Genomic DNA, 16,788 nt, shown 5'->3' with positions numbered 1-16,788 from the left:
GAAGAGAAGTAGCAATTTGAATCTTAACAGGACAAGTTAAAGAACACTAGTACCTTGAGAACTGTAGCAGGAGAGATTACAAAAGGAGCCATTGGGTCCACAGCTTCTAACTTCATGCCTTCAGAGAATGAATGCACTCCAATCACAGGTTTATCCTGAAAAATGAAGTATCAGAGTGATTACCTGCCTATCTCCATCAAAAAGATGTTCCTTATGTAATTCTACTGAAAAGGACAACTTGAGGTTTTTATTAGTTCATTCTAAGAAATAAACATGTCAGAATACCAGCAATCTCTCTATAGCCAAGAGAAAAGGCCAACTATGCTGAGACTGACAGCTTTCTTTGAGTTTTAGGAAATTAAGTCCCAAAGATTTCCTCCTCTGATACTCTCCACACAGAAGCAAGACTTCACAATACAGGGTGGTCTGGTAATTCAATAGAAATGTTTTTTTTCCCCTAACCTTTAGCACTCATCATGAGCTAATCTAAAAGAGAACTATTAAAGTCTCAATTTTCAACCTAACAAAAACCTCAAGACACGGCTTCTGTTCCAGAATAATGTATACCCTGCTCTGTATATGACACAATACATTCAAGGGCAACAGCATCTCCTGTTCTACTCTGCTTATAGGTCCAAACAAAGCTGAGAAAAATGAAATATGAACTTGAAGGACTAAATCTACATTCCTACTTCTCAAAATGTGTCAAGATTTCTTTAAATTTTAATTCACGTATATTTAAATTCAGACACTTTAGTAACATTTGCTAATACTGAGGATGTAACAGGACACCTTATACAGCATGTGTGACCTTATCAGGTTACAGATTAGGTGTTACACATTAAACTTTGCAATGTACTCACACAATTAGAGAGACTGCAGTATACCCTGCAATATTCTAGAAGGACAGTAATCCTTAAGACCAGCTGGTGAACAACTGAAGATGCCATTATAGAGGATCAGAACCAAGGATTTTTCCCAGTATAACAACTAATGGCTCACATACTTGTGACGGGTGCGTTGTCTAACTTAAAAAAAAATTTAAAAACAAAACCAGAACAGCCTAAGAAGTTTCAGCAACAGTGACCAACTTCCCTGAATCATTTCTTGGGAATGCAGCATTTTCATTATATTTTCCAATGCATTAAGCTTTACCTTAAAGAGATCTGTAGGAACTGATGACTCCTCTTCCTCCTCTTTCACCTTCTTCAGGATTTCTTGCCAATCTGCTTCACTCTTCAAAGACCTAATGGCTTGAGTAAAAAGACAGGAAAACAGAGAATGACATATTCTTCTTTCTTCTTCTTTTCCCTCAGAAAACAGTTTGATTTGTGCTCCTCCAAGTGCTAAATTCACATTTGTTCAGAATCTGTGCAAATACCTTCCTCTTAAAAACCTTACTGTTTTCCTAGACATTTGGATGTGTTACAACAAGGGGCTGAAGTCAAGCAGCAATATCACTCATATGCTGCTCAGTCTACTTTTTCTGAGAAAATGTAGGTTACATCAACACCAAGGAAAACTTCTGGAGAGATGTATGACCAGAAAACAAATCCTACCTGGATAATGCTAGTCTGTTTTATGCTTAAGCAAGCAGAAAGCTCAATGAATGTTCCACAATTCTGTCCCAGTTACATAAGTTATTCTTATAGCATCTGTAATTGCAAACCACACAGTTCTCTGATAGTAGATGAACTACTTGTACCAACACTACCACTCACAAAGGATCCCTGAAGTGAAGTCTGTGAGTGTATCACAGGCTCTTATGTAGACATAAAAAGGAAACAAGTCTAGTAGCTAACCAATATTTTTAAAAGCCATTTTTCACTCAAATAGTGCTGTGGAATCCACTCATCTTGTTTCTGTCAGTGATTTGGCGTCTCCCTGTTCACAATCCTGACTTCAGCAGAGATTGCTCAAGCACTAGCAAAAGCAGCACGCTCAGTCTGTTTAAATAAACAGAAATTGTTTTGTTTTCTTCAGCATGATTTCTTCTTGCTGCAAGGGGAAAACACTATAAAAAACCTCACAACAAAAACAACTGTTCTAAACAATCTGAACTTCCCCTACTAATAGCACAGAGTGTGCCAGAACCGTAGATGTACACCTGCCTTTGCAGAAAGACTTTGGGGTAAATGCTCAACATTTTCCAGTTTTATTCCAAGGCTTCTCCTCATTAGGAAACACGTTACATCAGTGCTCAGCTCATAAACATGTTACATCACTGCTCAGCTCAACTGTGTTTCAGCCATTTTACGCCCCACTTCTTTGATGACCCATCCTGACATGCACAAGGCTGGAAAAAATGATAATCTGTCCCACCCTCTCTACCTCTGCTTCCACGCACTCACTCTGTGGGCATCCGTTTTTAAGAACATTTTCACCCACTCATTCAAAAGTTGCTAAATGGTTTTGGCTAAGTAAGGCCTTGTCTAAATACCTCTTTACTTAGCCCAGTGGACCTGGGAGTCCCAGCTGCAAAAGGCTCCTGTTGAGCAGTACTTCAAAAACAGATGACTTTCCCCCCACCCAGGATACAAACCTACCAAAAGTAACTGTGAAGGCAATCACTTCCTCAGCTCCTTCCTTTCCACAAACAGGTGGAAAGTTTTGACAGCCAAAACCATTCAGCAACTTGGAACGAGTGGGTAAAAGTCTTGTAGCACTATTTACTGGTGTTTTCACTTACACTTCATTAGGTATGACATTTGCCAGATCACAAACTGACCGTATGCACCCAGAAGGCAGGTTTAGACCACCAAAGCAGCAGCAATAGTCTTTAGCCTCTGATCACCATATAAAAGCTACATGTTTTGAAGTACCTAAAGGCGGTTGCAGGCTATATCCATGTTGAGCTGCCCACCCCACTTGATGAAGGAAAGGGTCCAAGTAGAATATCCATTGGTCGAATTTGTCACAATCCTCCAACCCTTCGTATCGCAATTTAAGTCTCCCACCAACATTTTCTACCACGTTGACTATCCAGGCTTCCAGGGAATCCCGGATGTTTTGCAGTTCTAGTCGGGAGCCTGGTGCAATGAGATCCAACGGATTTTTCCCTCTGTGAAGCTACAAAAAGAACACAAATGAATTATTCTGTACATCAGAAAAAAAAACAAATCCCATACTTCCACTTCTTTACACACATTCCTTTTGCATAAATAAAGTATGAACACAGAAGTAAAGAAATACAGAACCCTTACTAACACAAGACAACAGAAATGACAATGTCTAGAATCGCTGGTGCTTGCATCAGAGCTTCTGCATTGCCTACAGATACAGTCACATGTTTCACTTCAGTCCTCGTCATCGTTTTCAGAAGCATTGTCATTTACATATTCAAGGTTTGAAGAAAACATTAGTAATCTCTAAGTGAGTCATCTAGCATACAAAGATGACTAGGCAGAAAACATACAAACACAGAAACATTCGTTGTAAAAACAATGTCAATGGCATTAAAAAAAAATGCTCTGTACTTTACAACCAGACACTGATACGAGGTGCAAATATTGTCTTAAGTGCAGAGGAGGGGATAAAAAATTGTTTCTTTGCTAGCAAAGATGCAAGATTTAAGTGAAAAAATAACCTGCCCTTTAAAAGTAAAGGTGTCAACTGAGAAAGGGGACAAGAAAGCTAGATAAATAAAGGATTATTTCCTTAAAGCTGTATGAAGGAGGAACAGAATAGAAGGAAGACTGAAACCTAAGGGTGTTTGAAAAAAGTCTTTCTTTTGATAGGATCAATGAGCAGCCCAAACCTGCAGTGACAGATATGTTTCAGAACAATATTATCAAAATTAAATACTGTAAATAGGAAACACGAGATAGTGGAATTTCAAGGTCAGCAGCATACTACAATGCTCCCTAAACTTAAAAAAAGGAATTGAACTGACAATCTGGAGTTCCCTTAATGACAAAGGGGAAAGTCAAGACAAAACCCAAGATGCAGCACACTGCAGCACTTACCCCCTCCAGCAGGTTGGCAGGAGCACTGCATGCTCCTTTCAGCACCCGCTGAAGGAATTCCTCCTGGTCAGGTATCTTGTCCTTGATACCTAAGTGAAAAGTGAAGAAGACAGACAGTGATTTTTCCTGCCAGTTAAAGATCATTCAGACAACAAGACATTAGCACACCCTTGTGCTGCCTAATTCACAAGAATCTGCCATACACTCACCAGTAACATCGTAAAAGAAAATAAACAACAACAAAATCTTTAAAGGACACGACAAAGCAGTAGAATTTGGTGGGCGATGATTAAGATAACCACAAGCCTCTGTATAAATAAGTCCAGTTCTGAAATTAAGCTAAATCTTCTCTGGTGAAAGAGCAATCTCCTACTGGAAGTCACAGGATTTCAGAACATGGCAGACAACTTCCACTTGTAATCACAGCAATACCACCTGCACATAACAGCAATTATGAAGACTACCTGCCAGGCTTCCAAAGGACAAAAGCACACTTTTGTATGTACTCCCTGCTTCTGCATACGGAGCCAATACCTTCAGGCACTTTGAGAATCTTCTTGTTCTGCTCACACCAGCCGATGGGGTGTAAATCAGCTGTCATGATATCACACCAAAAGTCAGCCTTGCGGTCTTCCCCATAACCATCGTAGCGCAACAGGAGCAGCTGCCCACAGGTAGTAATGATAGTGGCTACCCAGTACGTGTTTTGGTCAGACTTGACAGCAACTTCTAGCTTCATACCAGGGGCAAAACCATTCTGCAAACTTGTATCCACCTAAAAAAAGAAAAAAGAAAAAAAACCATCATGTTTGACCACCTTCCAGAAACTTCATGGAACAACAGGGGGAACAATTTAGATGTATTCATTAGCAAAAAACCTCAAGCCAAATGTTAAATGCTATCCAGTCTCTTCAGAGAAACAACTTCACCTGTTATGTGACCCAAACTGGAATGCACACAGAATCATCACTAATGAAATCTCCTTTGCATTTCAGAGTATTTTTTAACCTTAAATCAGTATCTTGCAATTCATCTTCTTGCCCTGGACAACACCTCACCCATCACTGAAAGGCTTTCCAACTCACAGCTGAGCTGTCAAGCTAGGCAAATCTAAAGGTTAAACTCAGCAACAGAACTTTGACTTTTTGTGTTAAACTGTGTCTTTCAACATCTTTGGACAAAAAGCCTGTTTGAAGTACATACATGTGCTTTAGCTGTCGATAACCACTCTCTCTTCCACCACGCTCATTTAAGGAGGCATGAAACTGCACAAATTGCAGAACAAGGAATTTTAATGTTTCTATCTACGAACCTAAATAATTCCATATGTAGCATTGCTACATAAATTGTATAGAACATACACAGTGTTTGTTCTCCAGTGAACTCATACTTTGACAACAATAAAGCACCTGACATCGTGTGCTCTGTGTGTGTTGTGTGCAGGTAAGGAATCTGACTGCACAGGACTCAGATTCTAAAGTATAAACATAAAAAGAGAAAGCAAAGCATTTAAGTTTCTCATATCCCTAACTTCTCTGAGCTCAAACACTCCTGAAAGAGCAGAAGGACCCTGCTCTGCTCTCACTACAGTATGTTTCTGAGCTACACTTAATTTCCTGGCCTCAGTCTTAATTAAAAATCTAACGTGTCGATCCCCAGTTCTCAGCTGAATGTAACTGGTGTTTTCTTTTTTAAGTGGTCCCAAGTTTCATTTCTTCTTTGAATCAACTGCAACAAAGGTTTTCAGTATGATGCAGATGCAGTAGATATTTTCTGGGTTATTTATTATCAGTTGTGCGCCGACGGTTCAGTAACTGCCATAGCTATTATAGTCTCATCAGCCAGCACATACTGGTTTGCTAAAAATAAAACTAAGAGAACCACATCAGAAAGAAAAGCATATGCCTCTGTTAACTGTTCTCATCCTTTAGGTTAATACCCTTTGCTCAGAAAAAAACCTTCCTTAAGAACAAAATCAGCAGGACCCAATACCTGCAGATGTTTTGAAGTGATATTACAGAGGTCATCTCTTCAAAAAGATAATTGCCTTGCTGAAGAGCTATTACCAAAGACTACATGTTCTGATCCCTGGAAGAAAGGCCATGAGCTCGACACAGAGTCTGAGGAATTGGGAAATCTGTGCAGCTCTCTATGCCCAAACTTGCAGCAAAGCCTCCCGGCAGAGAGCTGCATTCAACGAAAACAAGAACAGCTGGAGCTTCCCCTGGAGTCAGGTGAATTTTTCTACCAGTCACGTATGTTCCCCGGTGGATACAGCAGAGACCAAGAAGTGAGCACCCTCTCCTGGCAGCTGGGCAAGACGACATCACTCAGTGGTTTAAAGTGCAAAACTTGGTTTCTTAAGGCTGGTTCACTCAGTGGAAGAGGCTGACTAGCAGGAAATGCTATGGATGAGCTCCGAGAGTATTTTCCTTGGAGAGGTGGGTCTGAGAGGGGGAGCTACCTGCTACACATACGGCCAGCTGAGATGGCCCTGAACGGCCAGTGACAGGACTGCTCAGGAGCTCTGAGCCCTGCTCCCCCCTCCCCATCGAGTACTATCCCCCCGCTTTGTGCCATGCCACAGTTCAGACCTGGGGATCTCGTTCAGCTCAGAAGGAGATAAAGTCAAAGAACAGACAAAAAGTATTGAGAGCATGCAAGAACACGCAGCAAACACGTGTTCAGAGGATGCTGAACACTACTTTATTTTTAATATATGTTTAGAGACATATATAAATTGCAGAAAGGAATTAAAAAAGAGCATTCAACAGTTCTAGAGAAAGTACATTTAGACTGAGGGTGGGATGGCAGCACTGGCATCCAGTGCAGCTCCAGGTTTTTGGTAAGCTCTTTTTCCTGCTAGATTGTAGGCAAAACAGTCACTTTGATCTCAATATTGTTTAATTTTGAAATGGAAACAAATTAAACATTAGAACACGCTTAATTTGAGGAAGCAGCTTACATTTTCCAATGCGCCTTGCTCATAGCAAGAGCAAAACTTTCAGAATTAATATAAGCATACAAATACAAAAAAGTCCTCCCTCCCACCAGCAAGTCTAGTTCTTTGCTGACACAGGGTGTGTAACCACAGATTACATTTTCTTAACCTGACTATGTACTCTCCTAGAACATGGGTTAGCTTTTCTTACACATCGCTCATAATGGGAAGCTGGTCACAGTCTCACTACTCCAATATTTAAAAAGAACCAAACAAAACCCTTAAGCTTCCATCTAAAATTTATTCATATTAATTATTTTTTTAATACAAGTCACTTTGCTCTTGTGCCAATACTACTCTTCAGCGTAAGTTTTTTTCCCCTCTGTTTTTTTGAGAGTACAAAAGTAATCCCCTCTTAGCTCTCCCAATGATGAATTACAAAAATGAGTCAATCAAGTCAAGCAGCTAGCGCCGCACACATTCCAGCCAGAGGGACCACCAGTCACAAGCACAGAGACACCAGTGCCTATACGCTCGCCACTGAAACTCTCTCACCTGATGCATCCTGGAATCACACTAACATTTTTTTAGGGTTTCGTCACCTAGACAGGCTGTCACCAGGTGTCTAGGAGGTGTCACCTCCTCACCATCCACTGGGAGGCACTGAGGTTCTCCTCCTCTACCTTTTCCTTTTCCAAACCATTGCCTTCCAACAGACAGCAGAAATCCTGAGCGTGTGACCTTGCACTATGGAATTTCTATTAAGAGCAAGATCTAGGTGATGTGACGCTGCTGTAAATATGCTCCTCTCTCTGCCTGTCAATTTAGTGTCAGCGTTAACTTTCCAAAATTTTACGCCAAGCTTATTACACAGAACATCAAAAATTGGCCTCCAGACAAATTCTAAGGGATCTTTGCTGGCAAACACCCAACGGTTCCCCTTCTGAACACGCAGGCATCTATTATCCCATGCAGTCACAACCACCTGTGCAGTGTTCCTGGCACCCTGTGTCCCCAGACCAGCTCCCATGCTGGGGTGCGGAGCGTGGCCAGCCCAGCTCCTCAAGCCCACCCCTCCATTGTGCTGCACACAAGAGGACACCCAATGTGGCAGAAAAGGACTGGGTGACACTGTCAGGCTGGGTGACACCGCCAGGCTGGGTGACATGGGCAGGCTTCGCCCACGCCTGCTCACTGAAGCACTCTCCGGGACAGTATTACTTGCACCAGCAAAACTGCACCGTGTTCTACACACACAGGGAATAATAACAATACAAATTGTGTTGGGGTTTTTTTTAAACCTAATTGTATTTTTACTGACCACAGCCACGGCAATCAGACCTCTTGTCTGACACAGCTCACTTGGCAAAGAGTGAAGTGCAGGGGTAACAAAGTCATTCAAAGCGTGTCTTCTGCCAACTAACAAAATACGGCTGCAATGTTAATTCAGTTGGCCTTAATGCCTTAAAGCTGGCATTACAATTAGTTTGTACAATGTCTGAGCTATGATAGCAAGCTTCTTTAAAAGAGATCACATAAGGTAAACCACACCAGAGGAGCAGACAGCCCGCTCCTCGCACTACTGCACAATGCCACTGCTCCAATTCCATACTGCTCCCTCAGTGTGGGCTGCACGGCCATCATCACTCTACAGCCTCATTACACTAACAGAAAATAAAGCAAGCACAGGCCTCTCCTCTTCAGAAACGAGATACCCGAATGTTGATTTTGAACAAAAAGCTTACAATTACATCCCAGCATATGGAAGAGCCTCTGCAAACTCCACATTTACTGTGCATCTTACTAATAACACAACTGCCATATTTTAATAGATTCTTTAATGTTTTGCACTTCTGTAAAACTTCTGCAGGTTACCTTTGGACTCACAATGCTTTGTGATCCTTCTGTGAACAGACCTCAGTTTGATTTTCTGCTGATTTAATCCTGAAAATACAGGATTACCCTGTGCCATGTACAGAGAAGAAGACAAGAAACAATAATAAAAAGGTGAAATACCTCACTTCTAATTACTCTAAGAAACATGATTCTAGTTAGTTTGCCGGTTTTGAGAGCATCAACTCATTCAAAGAAACCCTAAACATTCAGTGCATCAAAACACACACTCCCTTACTCACATGTTTAAAGGATCCATGGGGGGCTGCAGTTGCTCCTGTGTCTTCTAGATACTCATCCCAACTGAATTCCATTTCTTCCACACTGGAACCAGCATCTGGAAAAGAAGCCAAACACCTTCTATTTAGCAACCTGTTGGCCTAAGTTTTAGGCTATGAAGAACCACAGCAAAACTCACTTCAGTTCCAAATGACTGACTACAGAAGCATGCAATGAACTTCAGTTATGCATTTAAACCACAGACAATGCTATTTAACCTTTCTTTGTATGTGAAGGGCACTTTAAGGTGGATTTAGTCTGAAAAATAGTGAGATCCTGAGGACTTTGTTTAAGCACAAATCGTTTACAATTTGTGAGTGGAGAAGGTGGGCAGAAGACTTCTGTATCCATATCAACAAATGCTAAGAGACTCAAAACTCTGGGCACCCTGGATCATCAGCGTATCAACTTAAAAACCATCCAGGAACCAGTAATACTGATAGTAAGAGGTCTGAAAAAAAGACTAAAAAAAAAAATTCAGTATGACTCCCCTCTTTTTTAAGTTAGATAGTATTTATTTAGATGTTATAAAACACCAAAAGCACAGAGAAGAATTCAGGGTAGCTGTAAGGAAAACAGCTTGAGACACAACTGAAATCAAGAACACTCAAATTAGTCATGTAAAAAACCAGCTTATGAGGTGTAACAGCTTCTTTAGACCAAGAAAACCTCATTTCTGGGTGCATTTAAAGCAAAAATGCATTAAAACCACTCAAGCCACAGTTCACAACTCACTCAGGCTGTTAGGGAAGCAATCAGCTGCAGTGAGCCACACTACAAATTAGTTAGATTCGCTATTATTATTATCAAGCCTGTCCCCAGCCCCAGCCTCCCTCTCTCTTGGCTCACTTCCCCACTTCCCTCCTATTCCTGCTTTCTCCACCGTGTAACCCACTCTGCTGAAAAGACACCACAACCAACACAGGTTGGATTTCAGGCCCTCTGTTTAGTTCAGCAAGCAGCCACGTTATTTTTTTCCTGCAGGCAGAGCTGGGATGAGCAGGGAGGGTCCCACCTCCCATCAGCAGCATTTTTAACCTCAGGACACAAACAACAACTTCAGGTCGAGCAGCGAAAGGGACAGCAGTGATATGACATAAAAGTAAAGCTTTTCATTTTCACTTTTAGACTGATTCTACCACCTGTACCATAGCTGTCTTTATGAATGAACACAAGAGATTTCCATCTCTCAGTACCAGGAAACCCAATACCTTGTTTATATTTGAAAACAGAGAAATCTCTGTGTATCCCGAGCCTGGGGAGAGTCAGGAAAGGTTACAGGACACCAACATTTCCTACACACTCAGCCTTTCTTACGACAGGTGGTAACTGTTCTTTCAAGGAGTAGTAGCTTGAGTAGGAAATATTACATGTCCAAAAAAAGTGAATGAAGTACTATTACATGCCCTTATCAGACCCATGGACATGCTGATAACCTGCTAAGTATGCTCCACAGCAGTCCTTACACCTCAAACAGAGACAGACAAATATTTGCCCAAAAGTCTGAGCTATGTCAAATCATCTAAAAACCTGCAAATCTTGAGTATAAAGATTTATACTCAAGGTTCATTTTATCTTCAAACTGATTGTTAAGCTCATCTTTGACTTTTCATTGTAATTCTAGGAATTACAATTTCCCCAAATCTAGAAATGTATATTCTACTAGCTTTTGTTTGCTGATGACAGTATCTGTTTTACAGGGAGCTCTTATCTCTCCAAACCCAATTTCATTTTGCTATTTTTAAACAACCACAGTTGGTTATATTTGCCTTTCACAAACCTCAGAGCTCAAAAAATTCAGAGCTTGAATATAACTATCACTTTTAGGGGGTAATTTTTAACTTACTGAAGAAACAGACCCAGGGAAAGACAGAAGTAAGAAATTTTATTTAAAAGTTTTTGAGGGAGTGAAGAGGATAAGGGACAGACCACAGTTGTTTGCAATCAGGGCGGAGATGATCAAAGCTTTGGCTGCAAGTCATTCTAAGAAAAATATAATTTAATTGCAAAACATTGTTAAAAGAGATTAAGATTTCTTAAATCATTAAAAAAGCATTTTACATTAATATAACCATAAAAATGCTTAAGTTCACAGCCGCAGAACCAAAGTGGAAAGAAACACCAGCTCGAACACATCATCTATGGTCAGTCAAAACCAAAAGCAAACTTTGTCTGGTTTTTCTCCCACCCAGAGGAAGCCAACTCAGCCTTTCCCACTGAAAAGCACCCGGCTGCTCAACAGCAGCTACAACCCCATTTCCATCCAACTCCAAAAAGCACTTTGTATGTAAAAAGCACTACTTGCAATGTCTAATGCATTCCTGTTTGAAGAGGAACCTAAAGCAATGTGACTGCTCTGCTTTTTAACAAGTTTGAAAGCCAAGTAGCTCGACCTGGGAATACTACATGGATCTTGAGTTTTTCCAGCCCTGCTCTTTACCAAGCCGCTTGCAGCACCAAGTCTTCAATAACATGTTATCATCAGATAACTGTCTAAGGGGCAGTTAAGCTCCTTAAATGAGGCACAGGTCACTTAACACACTGAAAGGGTCAATTAGTAACTTATGTTGACACTTAATTGCTACAAGGAGCTCCTGAGAAAGCCAGTTTGCATGCTGTTCCAGCTACCCTTTTGCCTATCATTAGGGCTAAAACCCGTTCCCAACTGAATCAGTTACCACAGGTCCTTTGTCACTCCACTAATCCATGGTCTCTGCAGCCTGTATGTTTTCATATCTAAAAGAGCAGTTTCCTTCCAGGTCTGTGCTGCAGTGAGAAGCTCAGATTGCTTTGTACCATTCAATGCCCAAATCTCAGCAGCACACCCAGAAGCTCTCTTGCTACTCATTTTTCATAAGAAAACAAATTAAAATAAAAATCACAAATTCCTGTCCAATACTCAAATTTAATGTTCTTCCCACTTTATTTTAGGGAGTTTCATTGAGTCAGAGGGAATTTTTTAAAAACTTTTTTAAAAAGCACCGAACACTTTTGTTGTTCGGTTCATTCGTAAGAGTTCAACTCAGCTTGTGCTTACACTTTACTATTGTTTTGTTACACTTGACTAAGGTTTTACAATTAAATGATACGAGGTGATTAGCCTTGTACTTCAACCACCGAGCACACAGAGCTGGGGAGTTCAGGTGCTTTCCTTCCTTAGGAGCCCGACAGCTGAGGGCCGTGCGTAGCTACAGGGTTTCACAAATCTCTCTGCTGCTTCCCATGCGCCGCCCTGCCACAGCATTCCAGGTTATTTAGCGCAGCACTGACCGAATCCATGTGGAACATGAAAAGCTCATTGAATAAAGCTCCCAGCAAAAATGCTGTATGAGGTTTCATAGTGAGAGCAGTAAATTAGTTTTTTAATTGTGGCACGTGGTAGGACTACATAACCCATGGAGAAAACCTCAGAAACCAAGTGTCTGTTATTCAGCATCTGAAGGCAGAAGCACTCCAAGAGTGTGGAGAAGGACCATCCCTCTGGTAAGGGTCACGCTAGCTGGAAATCTTTGAGAGTCAGAACCCAACCGCACACCCCACCCGCCTCTGTGGTTTTATTGGCAGGACAGTTGCAGCAGAGCAGGTCCTGTTTAAATCAAGCCTTTGATCCAGTCTGTTGGTATTTTTTCCAAGACCCTATTGCACAGCACTATCCTTGCGGGTTAGCAGATCCCCGGATACAACGAGGACGAGTTTAATGCAGCTACATTCCTGAGGGGCCATATGTCTGTGTTAAACACCCTGATCAGTCTGAGTTCAAACTACTCAACAATACCTCAGATATTTAGACCAGAAATTCTCACTACTGTGAGAAAACTTGCAAATTAATAAGACAGATGACAACAAGCAAAACCATATTTAATCCGCTTAAACCTAAAGCACCATTTATTAATCTAATGCTGCATAGGTGCACATATATGGGTGTTCTCTCTTTCTTCCCATATCCTTAACTGCTACAAGTCCTAAATGAATTCAGCTTTCTACTACAGAGGCTTATTTTTCTATATTAGACAGGATGACTGAGCCACACATTAGCTCAGTGGCAAAGCACAACTTTGGCAAAGGCAGATACGAGTCTCACCTCTGTGGCCTCACCATACAACTAGATTTTGTCAGTAAAGCTTTCAAATCAAGCTAAGATTTTCTCAAGTAAAATCTGAGAAGTGTCCTACAGAGGTTCTGTGGAGAAGGCTCATCCGCTCTGGAGGTGAGAAAAGTCTAAGAATAGTAGAAGCTTCCTATGTAGGTATATTACTTCCCATTTATCACTATTTCTACTAGCATTATTGTGAGCACTAACTCCTCCTTTCTGAATTTTACCGTGAACTATGTCCTGCTGCTCTCTGACACATACAGGAAGGAAAGAAAAAAATACTGAATTGTATCATTTGGGCACAAGAAGGTAGTGAAATATTAAGGATATTAGCCTTTAAAAATACCCGCAGTGGAAACAGTCTACACCAGACTGTTTTGATCTTTGGATTGGAGTTAAATTCTGACTGCAAATAATTTTCATGCATCTTTAATGTGATTCAGTTGAAGACTGTCATATTGGACGTTTAAGGACATCACACTGAAGTCTGCATGACCTTCAATTAAGGCTAACCTAAAGGTTTCTCACCCTGAAACTTAGATATATTTCAATCTGATTTTAATAACAGTTAATCTTTTCCATCTATACCAGCTGCAAGGCCATGAATAAATAAAGATAGGTTGAAATTTCAGCAGCTGATAAAGACTGTGACAAGAATGAAAGTTGTCTTTTCCCTTCATAGTGTAGAAGAGCATCACAACCAACAACCTTGACCACTGTCTGGGTTCTTGTAGGCAGAAAGCCTGTACGTAAAAACCAAAAAGACAGAGGTGAATCTTCAAAAACTGCTAAAAATCATCAAGTGGAAAAAATTACACTAGTCGAAGAATGCAAAGGAATATTCCAGTAGTGCTAGGGACTGGTCTAACTCAAAGCACTTCAGGAAACAGTATTAGAGGGTACAACAAAACCAATGTGCTTATGTTTACATGGGTAGCATTTGCTGGAAACTATCTTTGAACTCAGCAAGTCAAGTTCTCTTAGGTTACCGTTTGCTTTTCACAGGCACCTGTACTCAAACCAGGCACAAAAAGGATGCTCAGGAAAATAGCTGCTGAGTAATTTCAAGTCAGTATCAAACCCTTCCCAGATATTCCAAAAGCACAGAGAGGACCCTGTGACCTCTGATACTTTTTGAGGAAGATGGAAAATGTTAATAAAGTTTTTAGTACAGAGGGATGTGCTATCAGCCATCAGCCTGTTAGCACCCCATTACTGACCAGGTGTACATCTCCTTACCGTTCTTCTCAGCTGCTCAAAGCCTCTTCTCTTCCTTACACTACCCGACAGAAGTCAGCAGTTTCCATTAGCAAAGGAAACAGTATTTGCATGTGCCTGGAGACACTCTGCATACTTGTACATGCTGCTTTTTCTTGCTTATTTGAGGATATAACATTGACAAGAACTTGACTGATTGGCTATAATTAATAATCAAAAAGCATATTTCAGCATCATAAAGCAGATGATAGCATTCTGCTAAAAGCTCTATAGATTAAAATAATGTTTAACATTTGTTCAGTAACACTGACAGCAATTAGACTTCAATAAAGTAAAGGTACAAAAAACTACGAATAGTGAATTGTCCTGTGAGAAGAGCTTCTTGTTGGACAAGTACCAAAGGAAAGTAATACTCAGATAAAATCCTAGTCCAATTGTTTACATTGATAACTACACATTAAAATTTACCTTTTATTAACAGTACCAAGACTATAGGTAGAGACTTCCTCAAGAAAAAGGAACAAACCACAGCAGGCAAGTCAGAAAAACAGATGGTCCCTACCTCCACAAGAGTGTACAATCCCAGAACTGTTTCAGAAAGCTGTTAGTATCCCCAGTCATCCCAGACCAACACTCTTCCCAGCCTGGTGTTTCAAGGTGAACCAAAACCTGAGCTAATTTATCATAATATACCGCTCTGCAGCAGGTTAGGAGTTGATATCCCAAGCAGGCACACCAAGGCACATCAGAAAAAATAGAATAGATTACAATGGCAGCAAACAGCTTCAGTTATCTGACTTCTGAAACCAGCAGCACAACCTTGTCAAAATATTAAGAACAAGATGAAGACAAGGACAGAACAAGATAATATCAACCATTTTGACAGACAAATGCCTTTAAAACAGTAGTATTAAAGCCACCAAGCTTTTCATAAGCCCATCTTGTAGTGGTACCATGAAGAGGAAAGACACAGTTTCTTAAAAACACAATTACTAAGGTGGGTCAGAGTTTGTTCTCCTTTAAGCCAAGGATACACACCCTCCTTTTGAAACAGAACAATAACAAACATAAACCCTGTAGCCAGAAGCTAACTTGCAGTCACTGGAATTTCAGTTTCTCCCTGTATACAGTACACAGCATCAGACACATGCACTATGAAGCATTCACTGTGCTCATATTTGTTGCATCTTGCTTGCCAAGTTTTTTTGAGAATCATTAGCCAGGGAGCTCAGCTGAACTATTACCTGCATCATACTGCTGTTCTCCATTCATCTCCACAGTAGCCCAGTGGTTGTTTTGAGCAGCCAGAAGCAGGGGAATCCGAGGCTGTCACAGTTTGGTGGTCATAAGTTGTCTCCCACCTTCAATTCTGTTGTCAACCAGGACATTCAAGAAGGGATCCTGGAAAAAACCTAAAAGGAACAACCAATAAGAAAATATTTATTGGATTTTAACTACTTTTAAGATACATTAAAAGCATTACTCCAGCAACAAGCCAAAAACCTTAAAGTAAATAAAGGCACCTCACTGTGTTTATGTGTGTTTAGCTATTCCACACTCCTCACCTGCAGACCAAACTGATTCCAGAAAAAAAAAAATTAATCTTAAATCAGCCAATTATAAAGCTGACTTTCAACATCTCTTCAACCCCCCCCAACAAATCCACCCCTCTCAAAAGCTCCTTCAACCCTTTACAAGGCTAAAGAAGCAGGGAACTAACCAACTCCTGGCTTAGGAACAAGATAAAATAAGAATCCAGCTCCTCTGTCATCTGGACCAACGAAAATGTCTGAAGTCAAGAAAGCCAAACTGGTACTGGCAAAGAAAGAGCACGATAAACGCAAAATGTCTGCACAGGCTGTGGGTTTCTAATACTTTAGCCATTTGCTCCTTCAGGCAATTTGCAGCTCTGGTCTTGAACAGCTACAAGACAAGTTTAAATACACGTCTACATTTTAAACTGACTAGATTCTTAACAATTCAACCTAGCAGCCATCACTTCATCACTTTAATAGGACTTGAAGACACCAGTGAAACTGTTCTGCTATGACACAGTAGCTTCTTTATTATCAAACTGTTATATAAGGGGAAAAAACAATTAATACTGTGTATAAGAAGACATAAGCAAGATATGTACTTTATTTTAATTTAATTTTATAATATTTTACCACTCAACATTTTATTTGGTTTTTATGGCAGTTCATTTTACTGGATATTGGCTGGTAAAACACATTTTAAAGTATTCAATATTCATTAAAGGTACAATCATCTGTCATTCTGCATACTTAAAAGATGTCTGTTTTGACTTCACCCATGCCAATGGTTCTTCAAGGAGAAGCTGTCCTGTACAACAGCAGAAGACTGCTCCTTACTACATTACTAACACATAGTCCTTCCAC

The 16,788-nt window shown here is 40.5% G+C and overlaps 1 protein-coding gene across 1 annotated transcript in view; it reads right to left on the bottom strand.

Annotated features, from left to right (window-relative positions):
* Nucleotides 1–15,790, bottom strand: part of SFMBT1 (Scm like with four mbt domains 1) — a 32,900-nt gene extending 17,110 nt beyond the window's left edge. The window contains exons 1-7 of the mRNA XM_010168577.1: nucleotides 15,634–15,790; nucleotides 9,042–9,136; nucleotides 4,500–4,740; nucleotides 3,966–4,054; nucleotides 2,823–3,069; nucleotides 1,156–1,253; nucleotides 54–155 (exon numbers count right to left, since the gene is read on the bottom strand). Of these exons, the coding sequence (XP_010166879.1) occupies nucleotides 54–155; nucleotides 1,156–1,253; nucleotides 2,823–3,069; nucleotides 3,966–4,054; nucleotides 4,500–4,740; nucleotides 9,042–9,136; nucleotides 15,634–15,661 (900 nt within the window). The 5' untranslated portion in view covers nucleotides 15,662–15,790. The remainder of the gene's footprint in view (nucleotides 1–53; nucleotides 156–1,155; nucleotides 1,254–2,822; nucleotides 3,070–3,965; nucleotides 4,055–4,499; nucleotides 4,741–9,041; nucleotides 9,137–15,633) is intronic.
* Nucleotides 15,791–16,788: the final 998 nt, after the last annotated feature.

This window comes from Antrostomus carolinensis, unplaced genomic scaffold (genome assembly GCF_000700745.2).
Source record: "Antrostomus carolinensis isolate BGI_N321 unplaced genomic scaffold, ASM70074v2 scaffold24585, whole genome shotgun sequence".
In the NCBI taxonomy this organism is placed as follows: Eukaryota; Metazoa; Chordata; class Aves; order Caprimulgiformes; family Caprimulgidae; genus Antrostomus; species Antrostomus carolinensis.
The sequence above is the reverse complement of the archived record's forward strand: the minus strand, read 5'-3'. Positions and strand labels throughout refer to the sequence as shown.